The 18,231-nt window shown below is 43.8% G+C and overlaps 1 protein-coding gene across 1 annotated transcript in view; it reads left to right on the top strand.

Moving 5' to 3' along the window:
- Positions 1-2,328: 2,328 nt before the first annotated feature.
- LOC111867708 (glycoprotein 3-alpha-L-fucosyltransferase A) overlaps positions 2,329-18,231 on the top strand; it is a 24,064-nt gene continuing 8,161 nt past the window's right edge. Inside the window, exons 1-4 of the mRNA XM_023857778.2 lie at positions 2,329-2,658; positions 12,360-12,694; positions 14,536-14,988; positions 17,801-17,995. Of these exons, the coding sequence (XP_023713546.1) occupies positions 12,410-12,694; positions 14,536-14,988; positions 17,801-17,995 (933 nt within the window). The 5' untranslated portion in view covers positions 2,329-2,658; positions 12,360-12,409. The remainder of the gene's footprint in view (positions 2,659-12,359; positions 12,695-14,535; positions 14,989-17,800; positions 17,996-18,231) is intronic.

Raw genomic sequence — 18,231 nt, 5'->3', positions numbered from 1 at the left:
TATTCAAGGTCGAAGCATAGCTTCCCACCCGCTTTCACATCGGTTTATTGCTCAAAATGGAGGCAACATGTTCCTCCGAAACGTCGGTTGGCTTTCAACGGACTACAAGTAGTTATATCCCAGAAGATAGAACGCTTTATAACCACCGCTACTGAGAACTTAAAGCCTACAAAACACATGATATTCATGCTTATCGAACAGTGCCACAAAATTCTAACATCCATTGTGATATTTTGTACAACCCTAGTAATCCTAGGAGACAGTGATTGATTTAACTGCAACCAGGGAATTCCAGATATTCCCATTACTCTGTCTGTCCACACTCATTTATCTTGGCGACGAAGTCTTTTACGAGGCTTACAGTTTATGAACTGCTGATCAGACTTCTAATTCTTGTATGCATTTCTTTTCGTCTCTCGACTGCAAGCGGACTAAAGGAGCTCTCCTACCGTTCTGCAGCAACAGGGATGAGTAAAGGAGGCTCCATAAGTTCGAACGGAAAATTGGTAACAAGCAATAGGCCTATTATAGTGAAAGGCAAGATGGTTGGACCTGTAACACTTCTGATTTGAATTTTACTGTCCCACTCTTAGCCGGAACATCGACTATTCTGACTGAGGGCTTTCGCTATCTTACTCAGCCTCCCCAGGATAGCTGCTCTGATTAGGCCACGTGTGTTTCCTTCCATGTCAGTTCCAAATAGTCAGTAACCGCTCTAACATTAGACGCTATAGGCCTGCAGTCTGCTCTGCCAATATATTTGTTAAATAAATTGCAAAAATAAACAGATAAATAACAACAGTTCCATCATGTAACCCATGTTTCTGCACAAAACATGGAACTTCCTCGTGACAGATAACAAACCTGTAACAGGCTTCTATTTCGACTTGTGGCACTCACTTCTCAGTTCCAGCAGTGCTGGACACTCGCAGTAAGATATGAGAACAGATGCTTAATTAAAATTACATTAAAATATTGTTGATGTTTTAATTTGGAATAGGGCATGTAGCACGCATGACAGCTGAGAAATGCATGTAAGGTAAATATACCGAACAGCGACCTTAAGTGCTGAATCTGTGTATAATCAAGCCATCCCGTGTTTAGAGGCAAATTTTAGCGTGTAAAATAATTATTAGACCCCCCCTCGAAACTATCTATTTTAAGTTTTACTGAAAAATTAATTTTGGCGATATTTGGGAGCCCGTGTATGCAGTAGAGCCACTTCGTGTCTGAAATATCGCGAACACATAAAAACAGTGGAATATAAGAAGAGGCATCACGAAATGTTATATATGCTCTAGCTGAAGACATGCCAATAATATTTTAAAGTTTATTAAGTTCTACAACAAGAAAGAAAAAGTTTATATGCTGCAATAAGCACCACAGACATTTGGTGAATATAATATTTCAACGGTAATTGATTAATATCGCATCATTAACATCCCAAAAAAATATTAAGAAGCCATACTGGAAAGCAGAATTACATTCTTCTTCAGCAGTAATATTTGTTAATTCTTGGTAAATGTGTCCAATTGACAGTACCGCCAACGTTGCAGGTTCCCATTAGGCTTAATGGTGACAGCTAGAACTGAAGTGCCTCTTGTCTCTCTCTGCGCCGACAGCAACCTATAGCAATATCTATACGTACGTCTCGTATATCTCGTACGTCTGCAGCTGTTATTGCTAGTGGGGTGGGACTGCGGCCACTTCTGCCTATTCTACCAGCCCCAGATATAGGTGAGGGTGATTGTGGAGCAGTTGGTGGAATGAAGATTGGCAGGGGAAACCGAAGTACTCGGAGAAAACCTGCCCTAGCGCCACTTTGTCCACCACAAATCCCACTTGACCAGACCCGGGCTCGAACCCGGGCCGCCGTGGTGGGAAGCCAGCGACTAACCGCCACGTCTGCAGCTAAGTTTTCAGGAAGTACCTTTATCAAATCGTACAGACTTTCAAAAAATAATTCAACTACGTTTGGAATAATTCTTGAAAATTCGGAGGAGCCTGCCTCCATGAGTCATGACCCACCGTTTGTTAAACCATGAGTGTGACGGGGCGCACCAGTTTTCCGTGTTCTTCTCACATTGTCACCTGCTACACAGTTGGTAGTGACTGCTTGCTCACCTTCAGTTTTCACGATAAGCTTGTTAATCTTATCAGTGATTCCTTTCCTGCTGGCTGCAAACACACATTGAACTTACTGTATTATTGAAAAATATCATTCTGTAGTGCACAAACCGTGATGCGATTCAAGTAGTGCTCGCCGAGGATTTTGATGTAACGTTCGAGCTTACGGAAGGTTGGCACTGCCGGTGGGCGAAGAATATTAGAGTGATTAGTAAGCTATAGGTTGGAACGGGGGAAGTTACGTAAGTACGGTTTGAAGTTCTGACAGCTGTGGTTATGAAGAGGTCTGTCCATCTGGAATGTAACCGTGTGGAAAATACATTCATTTCTTATCAGCCATAAAATTCATAATAGCCTTACATAACCTCGAATGATGGGAGTGGTTTGTGAATAATGGATTTGGAAGGTTGTGAAAGGAAGTGATTTGGCCCCATTTAGGATATTATTACGGCATTTTTTCTGGAGACATTGAGGAATATGAAGACCAATCAGGATAGCCGAGATTAGAACCCAGGACTCCTCGAATACAAAGTAAGAATGTTATTCATTTGATGCTAAGGATCTGTGTTAAGTCTGAATTTTTATTTCTAGGCCCCTTCTGTCGCTTGAGATAAGATAGCCAAGTAGAACGTAGATATGCCGCATTACTCTGTGTGTAAACTGTAAACAAGTCTCGAATGTGGAGGACATCGGCTTTTACACTACATGCACGTATCTAACATCTGCAGGATGCCAGAACGCAGCCACTGTATTGTGTGATTTCATGTCACTGTTGCACGCAAAGTTGTCGATGAGCACGTCACAATTGCATTCCGGAGCTCTCAGACTTAAGCGTTAACTTCTTATTAACGTGTCCGGCCAAGAATTTACGCTGGTAAGATGATTTTATCAAAATATAATTGAAAGTGGACTCATATTTTCGTAAACTTTCCTTATTTTAAATAATAATAGGAAGCTTATAAGGCCACTTTACTGTCTGTATGTCCTCCTCCCCTAATGTTACTAGGCAACGGTTCGGTAAACACGATTCTGCGGAAACTAATACGCACGCAATAATACAAGAACTATTTGACGCATGTTTTCTATGCAGCCCGTGCTATATCAAATACTGTATATGTGGTGAAAAGAAAGTCAGTCAGTTATACTTCTCCCAAAGTTGTGAGACAGTAAAATTTGTTCGTGAGTCCCACGGAAATTGGAACCAAGAATGACTGTGCTGGCGAGGACCCAGCAGGAATCTATCCGACCAGAACTGAAAGGAAAGTATACGATCGCTTTTTTCCTCAGAACTCTCTGTTTAGTCAATCTACTCCGTTCGGTCCGTCACGAACAGCTAACTCAGTCAGTGAGATTAGCTTTTCTAATGTGCCTAATTGAGGAAGTGTCTCCCCACCTACTCATATGAGGATGGAATCAAATCCAGTTTCCGAAACATTGTGCCCTTACAGAATACTACATGGTGGACAAATTCCAAAAACTCTGTAATACCGACTGTACTGTACCCTCGGCACAACCCTTTACAATTTAGATTTTAGCAGAATATGGCGGAGATGCGCATAAATTCGGAAATAGAGTTTTGGTATACATTCAGTCTGAACGTTCCTTGTTTATAATGATTCTCTAAGGTTTTATCGCGAGTGGGCTTGGACGACAAGGCGCCTAAAAACCATCATATTTATTCTAAAGCATTATGACAGTAGTCCATCCAGTAACACGAAAGTTACGATGGATATGAACCGTCTGAAGTACCTCGTTTATTCGCTGTGCTAGCGTAGACATATTGCAACGTACATGAGTATTAAGTATCTTTTTATATTATTTTAGCAAAAATATCAGCATATTTAGATTTATATATATCATATTTAGGCCGATGATACTTATGTCGGTGACATATGTAGAAAATGGATCAAAATTCACATACGAATCAAGCCACGCAATTAGTAATTTCCGTTAATAGATCCATTAAGTAATATACTGATTATTATAAAACATACTGTTACTAATAGACTGGCCGGTCACGGTAGCCGAGCGGTCTAAGGCATGCACTGTCTTCGCTCGCTCGGAAGCCGGGATCGTGGGTTCGAATCCCACTCAGGGCATGGATGCTTGTGTGCGTTTTTCTGTGTTTGTATACAGGTAGAGGCCTTGCGACGAGCTGATCACTCGCCTAAGGAGTCCTACCGAATGTGTAAGATCTAGTAAACCGAAGTGAAACGAGAGTTTCATGGCGGTAGGCCTAGGCCCAAATTGGGGCTGTAGCGCCACAGAAAAATAGACTGAGGGTGTTTGAGAACAGGGTGTTGAGGAGAATACTTGGACCAAAGAGAGATCAAATCACAAGAGGTTGCAGAAAACTGCATAATGAGGCGCTTCATAACTTGTACCATTCTCCAAGTATAATTAGAATGATCAAGTCAAGGAGGATGAGGTGGGCAGGTCATGTAGCACGAATGGGGGAGACGAGGAATGCGTATAGGATTTTGGTGGGAAAGCCAGAAGGAAAGAGACCACAGGGAAGACCAAGGCGTAGGTGAGTGGACAATATTAGAATGGATCTTAGAGAGATAGGATGGGATGTTATGGATTGGATTGATCTGGCTCAGGGTAGGGACCAGTAGAGGGCTCTTGTGAACACGGTGATGAACCTTCGGGTTCCATAAAATGCTGGGAAATTCTTAAGTAGCTGCAGATATGGCTTCTCCTCAAGAAGCACTCAGCTCCGTGAGTAAGTAAGTAAGTAAGTAAGTAATACTGTTACATAAAACCTAATTCATAAGTGGTCAGAGCTCAAGTTAATTTTACATAAAACTGCTTCAGCCCGGACCGACTGTTGTGCCCTTGGCAACTTGTTGCAGCAAGCTGTTGACAGCAAAAGACGTCCCGGCGACTCTTCTCTGACTCGATGACTTCTTTTTTTCCTTGGCACTACAGCCCCAGTGGGCCTAGGCCTCCCTCCATGAACTTCTCCGTTCACTTCGGTTTTTCTAGATCTTACACATTCGGTAGGACTCCTTGGGCGGGTGATCAGCTCGTCGCAAGGCTTCTACCTGTACACAAACACAGAAAAACGCACACACACAAACTAAACATCCATTCCCTGAGTGGGATTCGAACCCACGATCCCGGTTTCCAAGCGAGCGAAGACAGTACATGTGTTAGACCGCTCGGTTACCGTGACCGGCATGACAAATTTTAGTGGGTTGTAATTATTATTTATTACTTCCATTAGGAATTATATTTTCATCCTGAAAAAAATAAAAGTGCACTTATGAGATCACAATGCTGTCTGTGTGTCTGTGTTTCCACTCTACTAACTTTTGAGTACCTGAAATGTTGTATGTACATCATGGCTCCTGAGCCCATCTCAACGGCCGACTTCATAAATCCCTCCCACCAGTTTGCTTGTCTCTGTGTATGGGCAGAGTCTCGGCAAAAATGTTACTGCTGTAACGAACACACACGAAACGATCGAATTGTTGGACGCGTCGTTTCCTATGCGGTTCGTGTCTTATCAAAGGAAAGTAAGCAATTACTTTTCCCAGAACTTCTTGTTTGGCCATAATTATATAAAATAATATAGTTGTATTACCAGAAATACAGTTATATTATAAGCATAATGAGACTTTTGCCTACAATTTAGGAGCACTTTTGTGTGACAATTCGCTGTTATTCTGAAGACGCGTGTTCCCATTAAGTGTGATGCTCCCCACCGCTTGGCCGAAATGTTAACAACAGACATTAGGGTGAAGTAGATTCTAAATGGTTATGTCGATGTGTATTAATTAATTAATTAATTCATCAATGACTACAGCCCTTTGTTGGACCCTGGCCGCTTCTTCAGTTTCGTAATCTTTTTTACACACACTGTAGGACTCCTTAGACGAGTGATCAGACCGTCGCAAGGTCGCTACCTAAACACAAACAGAATAAACGGACACAGATATCCATGCCTTGAGTAGGATTAGAACCCACGATTCCGGTTTCCAAGCGAGCGAAGACAGTTCATGCCTTAGATTGCGCGGCGACTGTGGTCGGCGTTCATGTGTATAACACTAAGAATTACTGAGTTTTTTAATATTGCCCATAGTTCGGTGTTTTATAGAATAGTTCTTTGGTGTTCTTCAGAATTCCGGACCATGGACGAAGTCAAAAAACAAGAATTCCGAGGACTAGTACGAGGTGTAAGGAGTGTTAGGTTATAAAATGAAAAACGAATAGTTAATTCGCTCTAAACAGATGCTGAGTACAATCTGCTGTCAACCAGCGAGGCCGCAGGGCTATTGCGGCTGTGTAACCAGAACAACTCTGTTGAGGCAGCTGTTAGCAGAATGTTACGTAGTGTACAGTGTGGAGGACAGGAACTGCCGTGAAGGCATTTCCTAGTGCCCTCTTCATTTAACATGACCTTCACTGCGAACATAACAGACAATGAATAAACATACTGAGGTGAACAGCACATTCAACCGGCTTACTGGAGGACTTAATGCAGTATGCTAAGTGATGTTGAGAACTGGCTGTAAACAAGGAGAACACTTCTGTTAAGTAAAGCTTCGGCGTTTATGCAAACTGATCTTACTGTCCGTTATGAGACTTGCAGTCATTGTCACATCAGACTTACATGCCACTGCATTCCACCGCTGACTGATTCATTCTGTGCTCGGTTTCGTAGGTCATTTACTGTCTGATCAGGCGGCATGATAATCAGGCAACAGTTCGGGACGGCAGGAGGCAGCGATAGTGGACACATTCGCCCCGGTTACTCTTTAGTTAGTTAGTTAGTTAGTTAGTTATTGGAGAGGGTGGGTTTCCCCATGCACTTAGACCTGTATTGGTCCATTATGCTTCCCTCTATGATTTCTACCAGTCTCTATATCCTACCGGTACTGGTGCTTACCATCAGTCCCGCCCAGCCAGCGAGACCGGCTCTACTAGCTGAGAGGTATCTATAATGCTTCCCCCATCTACCAGAGGTATTAGAGACTGCTGTTGGGCGGGAAACGTCCGTAATTTGGCTCAGTGACCTCCTTTGGAGGTATGAGGTTCTTTTACGTGCCGTAAAGCTACGACACGGGACCCACGGCTTAAAGTCCCTCCCGGAGGACTTGTTCCCTGAATTTTTCCGCCCTTAAAAATTCGACGACCTCCGCCGGGTACTTGAACCCGCGTACTACGAGTCATGAGGTGGGAACATTACCTCTAGACTACGGAGGCCGCTATTTTTACTCTTTACCAAAAAGGTAAATTTGACCCTGTGCTTAACTAATTCAGCATTACTCCATGAAGACGTATGGCGGAGTGGATGTATAGATCCATATTTTCTTATCCTCGGCACTAGTTGGAGGTGAGTGGTCAGCTTCACGCCCCTGTCGTTTTGCAGCCCGGTACCCATTGGATAGGAGGCTGGGTGGGCCTAAGAACCAGAACCGGTCTGGACGCTGTGGAACAGAGAAAATTCTTTGCCCTACCGGGACTCGAACTCCGACCCCTCTGTCGTCCAGCTCGTAGCCAGTCGCTGTATAGACTGCGTTATACTGAATATGAAGGCAATTAGATAAAGGGGACACCCTAAGTACGCTTACTTTGACGTAGCGGTGGGGCTTGCATGGTTATACTCGTATGGTCCTGAGAGCTATGCCGGCGGTAGTATAGCTACTGGTAGGATCTCCCATGCCGGAGAAGTCAAAAGTGGTGATTCAGACAAAAAGGGATACTCTGGGCCTCCAGGTTGGAGGTTGCGCGTGGGATTCACAGCCTCACCCTTTAAAAAGCCCTAATTGCTGAGAAGCTTCCAACGGTTGCAGCCGGACGGAAGCGCCTAAATGGAGACGAAAGTCATGGGATCGGACCCAGTGGCGAGCAGTTGTAACAGAAGCCAAGGTTTGTCACGGACTGTAGCGCCCGCAGAAGAAGAAGAAGAAGAAGAAGTAGATAAAGCAGAATGAGATGGGCGCTGCATCCAACAGAAAACTTACTACACAACTGAAGGGAGACCACTTGGAAGGCCCAGGCATAAATATGAAGATAATATTAAAATAAATGTGAAAGAAATAGGATGTCATGTTGTGGATTGGATTTGACTTAGGGTAGGGAGAAGCGGTGTCGCGCATTGTGAACATAAAGGTGAACCTTGGGATTTCAAAGATGATTTTCCTGATTCGCTGAGCGAGTATCAAATTCTGAAGAACTTCACATTATTTCGTCCGAGTATCCTCTGCCGCGTGGTCTGTTTACTTCAGCTTTACCGATTAAAATGTTATCATCATCATCATCATCATCAGTAATCTGTCAAGACGACAGGTCCACAGTCTCTTTCAAAACAATTCCTCCACTTAATGCGATCTAGAGCTTTCTCCTTCAAATGACAGTATCCTCTTCTGTCCCCAAGGTCATCCAGCATCTTCTTACGTCTTCTTCCTCGTCTTCTTGTCACTTCTATCCGCCCATCTATCTTTCCTTCGATAGCTTCTTTTAGAAGGCAGTTTCTGCGTAAAACATGACCAATCCAATTAGCCTTCCGTTTTCTTATTTCATGTAGGATATTCCTCTGCTCACTGACTCTAATTAACACTTCTTCATTTCTCACATAATCGGTCCAACTGATCTTCTCCATTCTTCTCCAACACCACATTTCGAAACTTTCCAGATGTTTCTGATCTACTGCCCTAAGTGTCCATGTTTCAGCCCCATACAGAGCTATGCTCCAAATGTAGCATTTCACTAGTTTCTTCCTCAAATTTAAGTCCAATTTGCTGGTAAAAAGATTCTTCTTCTTGCTAAATGCAGCTTTTGCCATGGCAATCCTGGATTTAATTTCACAAGTACACCTTCCATCATCTGTTAACAAGCTACCCAAATATTTAAAACATTTCACATTCTCCACTTGTTTTTGGTCTATCTTTATTGTGACTGGGGTTGGTTGTCTCGAAATTTTCATTACTTTTGTTTTCTCCACATTCATTTCCATGCCATAGCACCTTCCAATTTCAATTAGTCTATCAATCATGCCCTGTAGCACAGTTTCTTCCTTAGCCATTAACACAAGGTCATCTGCATATTTCACAGTTTGAATAATTTGCCCTCCTACTTTGAAGTCACCGAGCCCATCCAGAGCTTCCTTGGTAAGGCATTCGCTGTACAAGTTGAACAGAATTGGTGATAAACAGCATCCTTGTCGAACTCCTCTTCCAATCTGCACACTTCCTGTCTCCCCCCTGTCCAGTCGTACTCTAACTTTCTGATCCATGTACAATTTGCTAATCAATCTTCTTTCATGCCAATCGATACCTGTTTCTTTCAGGATCTGCATTAATTTGGTCCAGTTTACCCGGTCAAATGCCTTCTGCCAGTCTATGAAGCAAACACACAGTTCTTCATCTATCTCCAAAGTTCGTTCCGCTATAATTCTCATCATCCCAATTGCATCCCTGGTTCCTTTTCCTCTTCTAAATCCAAACTGATCTTCTCCAAGTACATCCTCTATTTTCCTTTCAATTCTTCTTTTAAGTATCTTTGCTATTATCTTTGCTGTATGTGCAATAAGACTTATTGTGCGATGGTCGCTGCATTTTGTAGCTTTTGTCTTTTTCTTTAAGGCAATCATTGTAACTTCTGTAAAGTCCTTGGGCCACTCTCCACTTTCATATATGGTGTTCATTAGTTTTGTCAGTGTTTTCAAACCACCTTCTCCCAGTAACTTGAGCACATCTCCAGGTACATCATCATCTCCTGTAGCCTTTCCCTTCCTCATTTCCTTGATAGCTTTTTCCACCTCACTTTGTAAAATATATGGTCCTTTCTCGTCTGTATCTACTTCTTCTTCCGGTTCAACTTCTAAGGTTTCTGGCCGATTAGGTCGATCATATAGTTCTGAAATATAATTTTCCCAAATTTTCAGCACTTGCCTCTGATCTACTATTCTATTCCCCTGGGAGTCTTCGATGCCAACATTTTGAATCCCATGATTCTCTTTCCATCCTAGTTCTTTTGTCTTCATGTACATCAAATCATAACGGCCTGTTCTTTGAAATTCCATAATCTCATTACATATCTTCTCAAGATATTCCTTTTTGGCCCTGTCCGTGGCTCTTTTCAATTCATTCCTCAGTCTCCTGTATTTCCTCCTGCCTTCTTCATTGTTGACATTCTTCCATTTCCTTCGCTCCTCCATTTTACTCATCATCTCCTGTGTAACCCATGGTTTTCTTGCTATCTTCTCAACTTTACCTACCAAATCACTGATAGTATCTAACATGCATTCTTTTATATCGTTCCACTGCGCTTCAGCATTTCCGCTTTCACCTTCAATTGCACCGAGTTTCTCTTCTAGAGTCTCTTGCACGCTTTGTCTTTGAGCATATAACTTCTCCAAATCCCATCTGGGTCTGCGCTTTCGAAATCCTATAATTTTCTTCAACCTGGTTCGGAACTTGGCAACCAGCAAGTTGTGGTCAGAGTCAATGTCTGCCCCAGGAAGCGTCTTCACATCCTTCACACTGTTTCTGAATCGATGTTTCACAAGGATGTAGTCCAGCTGATGCCTCTTCCAATCCCCAGGTGCCTTCCATGTGTAAATTCTTCTCTTTGGCTTCTTGAACCAAGTGTTGGTAACAATCAATCCATTTCGTTCACAAAAGTCAATAAGCATTTGACCTCTGTGATTCCGTCTTCCTAGTCCATGTGATCCAACAATATTCTGATATGGTTCATCTCCAACAATGCTGTTCCAGTCTCCCAATATGATGCTGTTTGTGTCTCCTCTTCCATCTTCCTGAAGAATTTCTTCAATTGTGTCATACACTTTTTCCACTTCATCATCTTCATACTCTGATGTTGGCATGTACACTTGTATAATCAGTATATCTACCGGTTCCGCCTTTAACTTCAGAGCAATAATTCTGTCATTACAAGCAATCTTCTTAACAACACTCCTCACTACACTTTTATGCACCACTATTGCCACACCTCTTTCAGCCCGTTCACCTCCGGAATAATACACTGTATAATCACCGCTTCTTATTTCACCTTGTCCTTTCCACCGCACTTCGCTGACACCTAGCACAGACACTTCATTCTTCTGCATTTCCGTTTTCAAATTCTCCAATTTTCCTGCTTGATTCAAGGTCCTGACATTCCATGTTCCAATCTTGTATCCATGCTGTTTCTTCTGATCTTCGCACTTTTTCTTGTTGTAACGCCTGCATGACATTTCCTCTAGAAACACTCCCCCCCGGAGATCCGATTGGGGGAGTAGTTTACCTCCGGATTGTTTTGCCTCCAGAGGAAACATCTCGCATATATGGTATCTCTGTTTTTGGAAAGAGACTATCCAGGAAAAGTGATAATGTGGTAGTTTTTCCATTTGCTTTCCACATCGCAGTACAGCAGCCGTTCAAACCACTCTGGTCACGCCTGCTGCTATACGAACTTGAACCATCTCGAGCATCATTTGCTCTGTGCTTCAAGTCGCTACTGATGACGCTGCTTCCGGCATCAGTTTTTGGTGTCTCTCTTCGTCTGATGCCTACCCTTTGACCTGTCCAGCAAGGGAGGCCCTGCCAGTAGCTACGCTACCGCTGGTATAGCTCTCAGGGTCCTTGAAAATGTTATATGTTTTTTTTTTATTTTCTCTCCTGCATGTTACTGCGATATACCAACTAACTACATGAACGCCTCCATGGATCGGAGCTGCGCGGTCAGCAGCATATCCCGGCCGAAATTCATCACAAAGTTCGCAAGAATCCACCACTGATCCTTAACATAATGACCCAATTGTATTTAAACAAACAAGTAACAGTAAAACTTTCGTCAAATGCATTTCATCCGTATATGGAGAAAAGCCTTGGCATTAAGAAGCAAGCAACTGAACTGCCAAACGTAGAAGTTAAATGCAAGTAACAGGGTTTATTTGGGTCCCGTGTCGTAGATTTACGGCACGTAAAAGATCCTCATGTCTCTATGAGACCTCTGAGCAAAATTAGGCCAAAGTTTCCCGCCCAAGTAGTTTCCAATGCCTCCGGTAGATGGGGAAGTATCGGGTACCACTGCCAGAAGAGTGCCGACCTCGCTGGCAGCATGGGGCTGATAGTGAGCACCAGTACTGGAAGGGTATGGCGACAGTAGAAATTAAAGGCGGACGCACAATGGACCAACAACTGGTCTAAGTGCATGGGGAAACCCATCCCCTTAATAAAATAATAATAATAATAACAGGGTTTGTTTGTGTTCCAAAACAGCTGGAGGCGCTAGTTCCGTGATGCCGTCGCCTCTCTGAGTCTCTCTCGCCATGCTGCCCCGGATCTCCCTTCGCCGCAGTTTCCTCTACCTGCTGGGTGTCACTTGCTTCCTCTTCCTGGCGGTAAACATGCACCAGCGGGAGCTGTGGGCCCGTTCTCTGTTGGCGGCTGAGATGGGTCCGGGGGGCGCCAACCCTCCCCACGGCGCGGCAGGCAGCAGGGGCAGTGACAATGCTCAGGTCGCAGATCACGTCGCCATAGGGACCAGCAGCCGTCTGGAAGCGGCTGTCGAAGAAGAGACCAGCGTGAAGGAGCAGGACATCGAGGAAGACCAGGTAACAGCTGATGAGGTTAATATTTGCCTTGTCTAGGAGCCGCAGGGGAAATTCAAAGTTGTACAGAGTGTCCGTTGTGGGCCAAACATTTTAATAAGGTATTTCTGGAATAGTCAAATATGGGAATGACTCACGAGTTTACTTGGTACGCCGGCCACTGGTCAAACAGTTGTACCAGCCGCCGGTTGGGTGTGACGCATTCGGTGGAACGAGAAATGCCAAGAAAAGGAAAAGTACTCGTAGAAAACCCACCCCAGTGCCATTTTTTTCCACCAAAAATCCAACGAATCTCAGTGGGGTTCAGGTTCTTGTAGGGTGCCAATGACGAATATGATCTTCTGGATTGGAAATCCATGTAGTAAGAAACCCACCGATGTTTCCCGAAGAACGTATCGCCTCCATCTTCAGAGTCCAATTCAAACAAGAAAGAAGCAATAAGCAGGCGGCAAAGAAAACGAACCGACCTCTGCTTATTTCTGATCCCTCGAGACGCAGGTGAACTTCTGCCTTGCTGCGCGGCTTTACAGCTCAGAAGATATTGAAAAACGTGAAGTTGTCCCTGTGTTTAACCAATTAATGTAGTGGATGTATAGATCCACGTGTTCTTGACGTCGGAATTAGTTAGATGAGAGTCGTTAGCTTCACGCTCCGGCCGCTAGTTCTGAACATAATATCAGTGAACAGTCTTGATATAAATGTTAGGAACGTAAGAATTGTCCATCATACTCTCGTCCTTTTTAGGATGCTATGAGGAGTTTATGGAGGTAGGCCTAGGCCCACTGGGGCTGTAGTGCCAAGGAAAAGAAATATATAGCAAAGTTCGTTATTCACATTCTGTATATCTCACTTAGTAACTTGTTACTAGGCAGCAGAGTTAACTTCTTGGGAAATGCTTTCTCTGAAGCACAATGGACGTGCGTGGATAACATTAAGATGAATCTTAAGAAAAGCGTGGGAAATGTATAGAACTGGCTGAGGCTCTAGAGGGCTGGTGTGGCTCACTTAGTACAGCGACTGACTAGGCTATGGACTCGATGAATCGGGGTTTGATTCCCGGTGGGACAGACACTTCTTCTGCGGTCCACCCAGCGTCTTGTCTCTTGTCTCAGAGGGTACCGGGAGCTCTTCCCCCTCGGCCGAGGTATGAAGGTGACCACTCACCTCATCTAGTGCTGAGATTAAGTATGAGTGGATTTAGAACTCCACGCCCTTATACGTCTTCATGGCGTTCACAGGGACCAACTTTAACTTTACGTGGACTGGCTCAAGATCGTGTCTTCAGTGGTACTGGCGCTTAACCTTCGGTTTCTGCCTCAGAGTCCTGATTTGCTGTACAGCCCGTTCGATCACAGCTCAGGGCACGTTCGCTTTGTGTTGTAGAAAGTGTGGAACAAGGGCAGGTTTTCTCCAAGTATTTCTGCTTTCTTTGTCATTTCTCGCTCCACCGAATGCTTCACACCCAAGCGGGGGCTGGTATAACAGTTTGACCAGTGACCGTCGTACCAGGTAAACTCTCTCTCACCCAAACGTATGAATTAACAACGTCTGGGTAGAGCTAATTGCCTACTTTCCTTTGATACGGCACGGACCGCAAAGAAAACGAAAAAATTAAGGGAGATACACAGACATCAAGGTGACCTCATAAGCCTCCTAACAAAAATTAAAGGTGATAGATAATACAGACAGGCAGAGACACATAAGATGGACAGACAGACAGACAGACAGCAAGTGAACTCATAAACCTCCTTTCACATTTTCAAAATAACGAAAGTTGGATGTAAAAGAGTTGCTGTTCAGCCCGCATGGAAAGGCCTCACTGACTGCGAAGTGATGTGTTACAGGCAGGGGCTAACCAGGGGATGGTGGCAGCCACAAGCATCAGTAACGGAAGAGAGGATGTACCACAGGAAGAGGAACAAGGTCGGCCTTGGTACATGTCTGGAGGCACACGATGGCCTGTACCCGCAGCGAAGATTCGGAAAACTGGACGTCGTATACTTCGACTGTGGCCCCACGAAGACCCCGGGTCAGACCGCATTACGAACCAACTCATGTTTGTTCCACCTGTCTCGTCTACAGGCGAGTCAAATGGTCATCGGCTCAAGAAGATACTTATCTTCAACGGACTAGGCTCCTGGGCGCCACTCAAGCCAGGGAGGGATGTATTCACACAGGCCCGGTGCCCTGTTGACACCTGTACCGTCACGTCGGATAAGGCGCAGGCAGCAGACGCCGATGCGATTCTGTATAAGGATCATTTCGTCAACCCAGGCCATCCTCGTCCACCAAGACAGGTAACAGATAGACTCGGCGGAGTCCATCTAACGATACGGTTTAGTACACATTCGTGTCAGGGAGAACCGGGCTTCAGTTTTCACTCTTGGTGGCCAGTTATCCTGGTTGAGGGCTTCTGTAGTCCCTCCCGAAAAAAATGATACGATTACGTCTTGAAGTAGATCACGAGTGATCCATTTATATTCCTTTCCAGTTCATCATTAACAACTAACGAAGACATAAACATAGCGTTGTCGAGATTTTTCATTTTACCTTGAGTCCAGTTAATCTTCGGGACCCACTCATTGCCCTGGAAAATGGGTAAAGGTGGAGTGAGCGTCAAACAGATTACTCGTCTCCATCTAATGTAGAATTTAAGAACGTGCAAAAATTTGACTTCATATATTTATACTTTATTTGAAAGATAGCTTTAATTTCAACTATTAATGAAGAGATTCAATCTTGCTAAGCTAATATGCGCTCAACTGGTCAGTAAATTCCTCTCTGGAACCTGAAGGTTCCTTGTCTTCAAATGAATAAGTAAATTACATTATGTAGGATTGAAGGTTCTCACACCGGTGGTTATGAAGATCACTATCTTCTGGGATATACCGCCGTGTAGTCCGTTGAAAGTCAACCGACGATTCAGAGGAACACATCACCTCCATCTTCAGGGTCGAATAAGCCCAGAAAGAGACGGTATATTCCTGCGAAACGTCGGTTGACTATCAACGTACCACATGGCGTTATGTCCCGGGAGGTAGTAGTACTCTTCAAGTAAATTACATTTTTTGAGATAATTTTGGAACTGGTCATTTGTCATGCCTGGCGTCTGACTGTTGAAGCAGTTCGAATCCCACTAAAGGCATGGATGTTTGCGTTTATTCTGTGTTTATGTTAAGTGGCGGCCTTGCTACCAGCCGATCCCTTGCCCAAGGAGTCCTGCCGACTATCTAAGATTTAAGACTCTGAAGTGAAACGAAGCGTTTGACGGATGCACTCTGCTCCAAGTCGCAGTAGTAGGAACATAGACAGACAGTACATGAGTACAGTAGATAGAAAGAAGCCAGGTACGATAGGTTTGTCCAGTCAATTTACTGGCATAGTAATTCCGGCTTACCATGTTAAAACAATAGGCAGATATTGTTCTAATTATGCAATAAAATTGAAAATACTTTAACATGCGTATGTGCACGGCAGAGCTTTAATAAGTTTTTAATAACACATTAACAGTTCTACTATAAAACTATTATTATAAATTCTAAAAATTTTCAGTTTCACATCAAGCCAATTTACCGACTCCATGGAGTAGAATACCTTTTAATTAGCTAACAGTTATTCATCTTTTAAAGAAATTCTTTGTCATTTATGGAATTCACATAGGCACTAATATAAAACATCAGTAAAGGAAATATGAATACTATCGCTACATTTACACCTTTTTTCATTCGAATGTTGGGCATCCTGTTGTGTCACTAGTGTGTGGTATATCCGCTAGTCACAACCTTTTATTTTCAATAACCGATGTTTATTGAAATGCAAAGCTATCCCTGTAACAGGCCGTGGAGGCCCATAGGGTTGTGAGATGTTGAGGCTCTCATATTTTCTAGACAGTCGACTCTCAGATGGCGGTGACGTTGTCAGCCTTACGCGCCAGCCGCCCTTTACCCCCAGGAAGATTCCTGGTGCTCATTTCTGTTAGAGGCTGAGTCGACCCCACGGGCATAGTGCGGCTGGAAGGATTAGTTCAACTGAAAAATCCAGTGACCTTTTCGGGAATTGGACCCGTGGCCTTCCGCCATGTAACATAGTGCCTCAACGAAATACGCTGCCCCGTACCCCCATTGAAAATGTTGCTATGCTATATTTGCACTGCAGGACTGGAAGAGACATAAACTCTGCATAAGCCTGCCCCACTCCGTCTGATTCGGATTTCAGCGAGGCTCTGTCGTCAGCACGCCCGTTTCGCAATGTGCAAACTGTCTGGCGGAACCTGTTTCGATAGTTACGTTTCATAACTAGGACCAGACGGTTTAAATATAGCCAACTGCCCATCACACCAGAATTGGGTCATTGGGCGAGGACGCGTGAGTCCAGAGGAACGGCATATCGGGCTGTTGTTCGTAGGCGACAAAAGAATGGATATCAGTATGATTATAAAGTGACACCAGAGTTTGCAATTTACAAAGCAAGGTTTTCTTTCTTCTTATTGCATCAGAAGGCTCTCTTCGAAAATATTGCTCCAAATATCTAAAACTGCCTTAACATATAATTTGACTATTTCTACGGTTAAAACGAAAATGTTAGCCCTGCTTGGCTTATTCTTCAACCCTAAAGATGGACACGACATGTTCCTTCGAAACGTTGCTTGACTTTCACCACATTACACGGCGTTGTATCCCAGAAGATACGAACTCTTCTGTATGTAGTAATACTGTTTATTACAGACCGTCAACAATGCAACAAATTGCTCCTTCTTTCTTTGTTGCAATGTTGACGGACTGTGTAGTACAATAACAGTATTAGATATACGTAGTAATGCAAAGGGATGCTTATGTGCTCTTCTGTGGCCTTGTTTTACGCCTTTGATAACGTGTTATTGTTGGGTTTGCATTACAACAGCACTAGGGCTCTACACAGATATTGCCTAGCTAAATGCTTATGAAATGACATCCTGATAGGGCCCAATCTAGAGCTCTGTCGCTCAGAATATGTGTGATTTTGTCTTCACGTATGTTGAACGTCTGCATGCTTACTGAACAACACTACGTTTATCTTCTATGGTTATTCAAAAGTGCAGAGCATCTTCACTAATGTTCTCACTCTGTCTAGGTATGGATCCTGTACTTCCTGGAGTGCCCGTATCACACGCAGCACGTTAAATTCAATGATGTGTTCAACTGGACGGCAACATACCGCCGGGACAGCGACATCGTGGCGCCCTACGAGCGTTGGGCGTACTACGACGAGCGCGTCAAGCAAAATTCCAGACTCGATCACAACTATGCCGCCAACAAAACGAAAAAGGTGAAAAGCCTGAATTGCAACATACACTATATACAGGGTGTCCCAGGAGGAATGTGCCAAACTTCGGGAGGGTGTTCCTTATGTTAAAGTATGCCGATATAACCCAAAACACCTATGTCCAAAGTTGAACGGTTACGGAGATAATGGCCAGAGAAGTGTCAAACTTTGACCGGGGTTACACACTTGTTGATTACAAAATAGATATTAAAACTGGCAGGAATATGTGGATTCTGTAA

Source organism: Cryptotermes secundus, unplaced genomic scaffold (assembly GCF_002891405.2).
Source record: "Cryptotermes secundus unplaced genomic scaffold, Csec_1.0 scaffold1297, whole genome shotgun sequence".
Classification (NCBI taxonomy): Eukaryota; Metazoa; Arthropoda; class Insecta; order Blattodea; family Kalotermitidae; genus Cryptotermes; species Cryptotermes secundus.
Note: the sequence above shows the minus strand (reverse complement) of the source record. Positions and strands in the feature narration are given on the sequence as shown.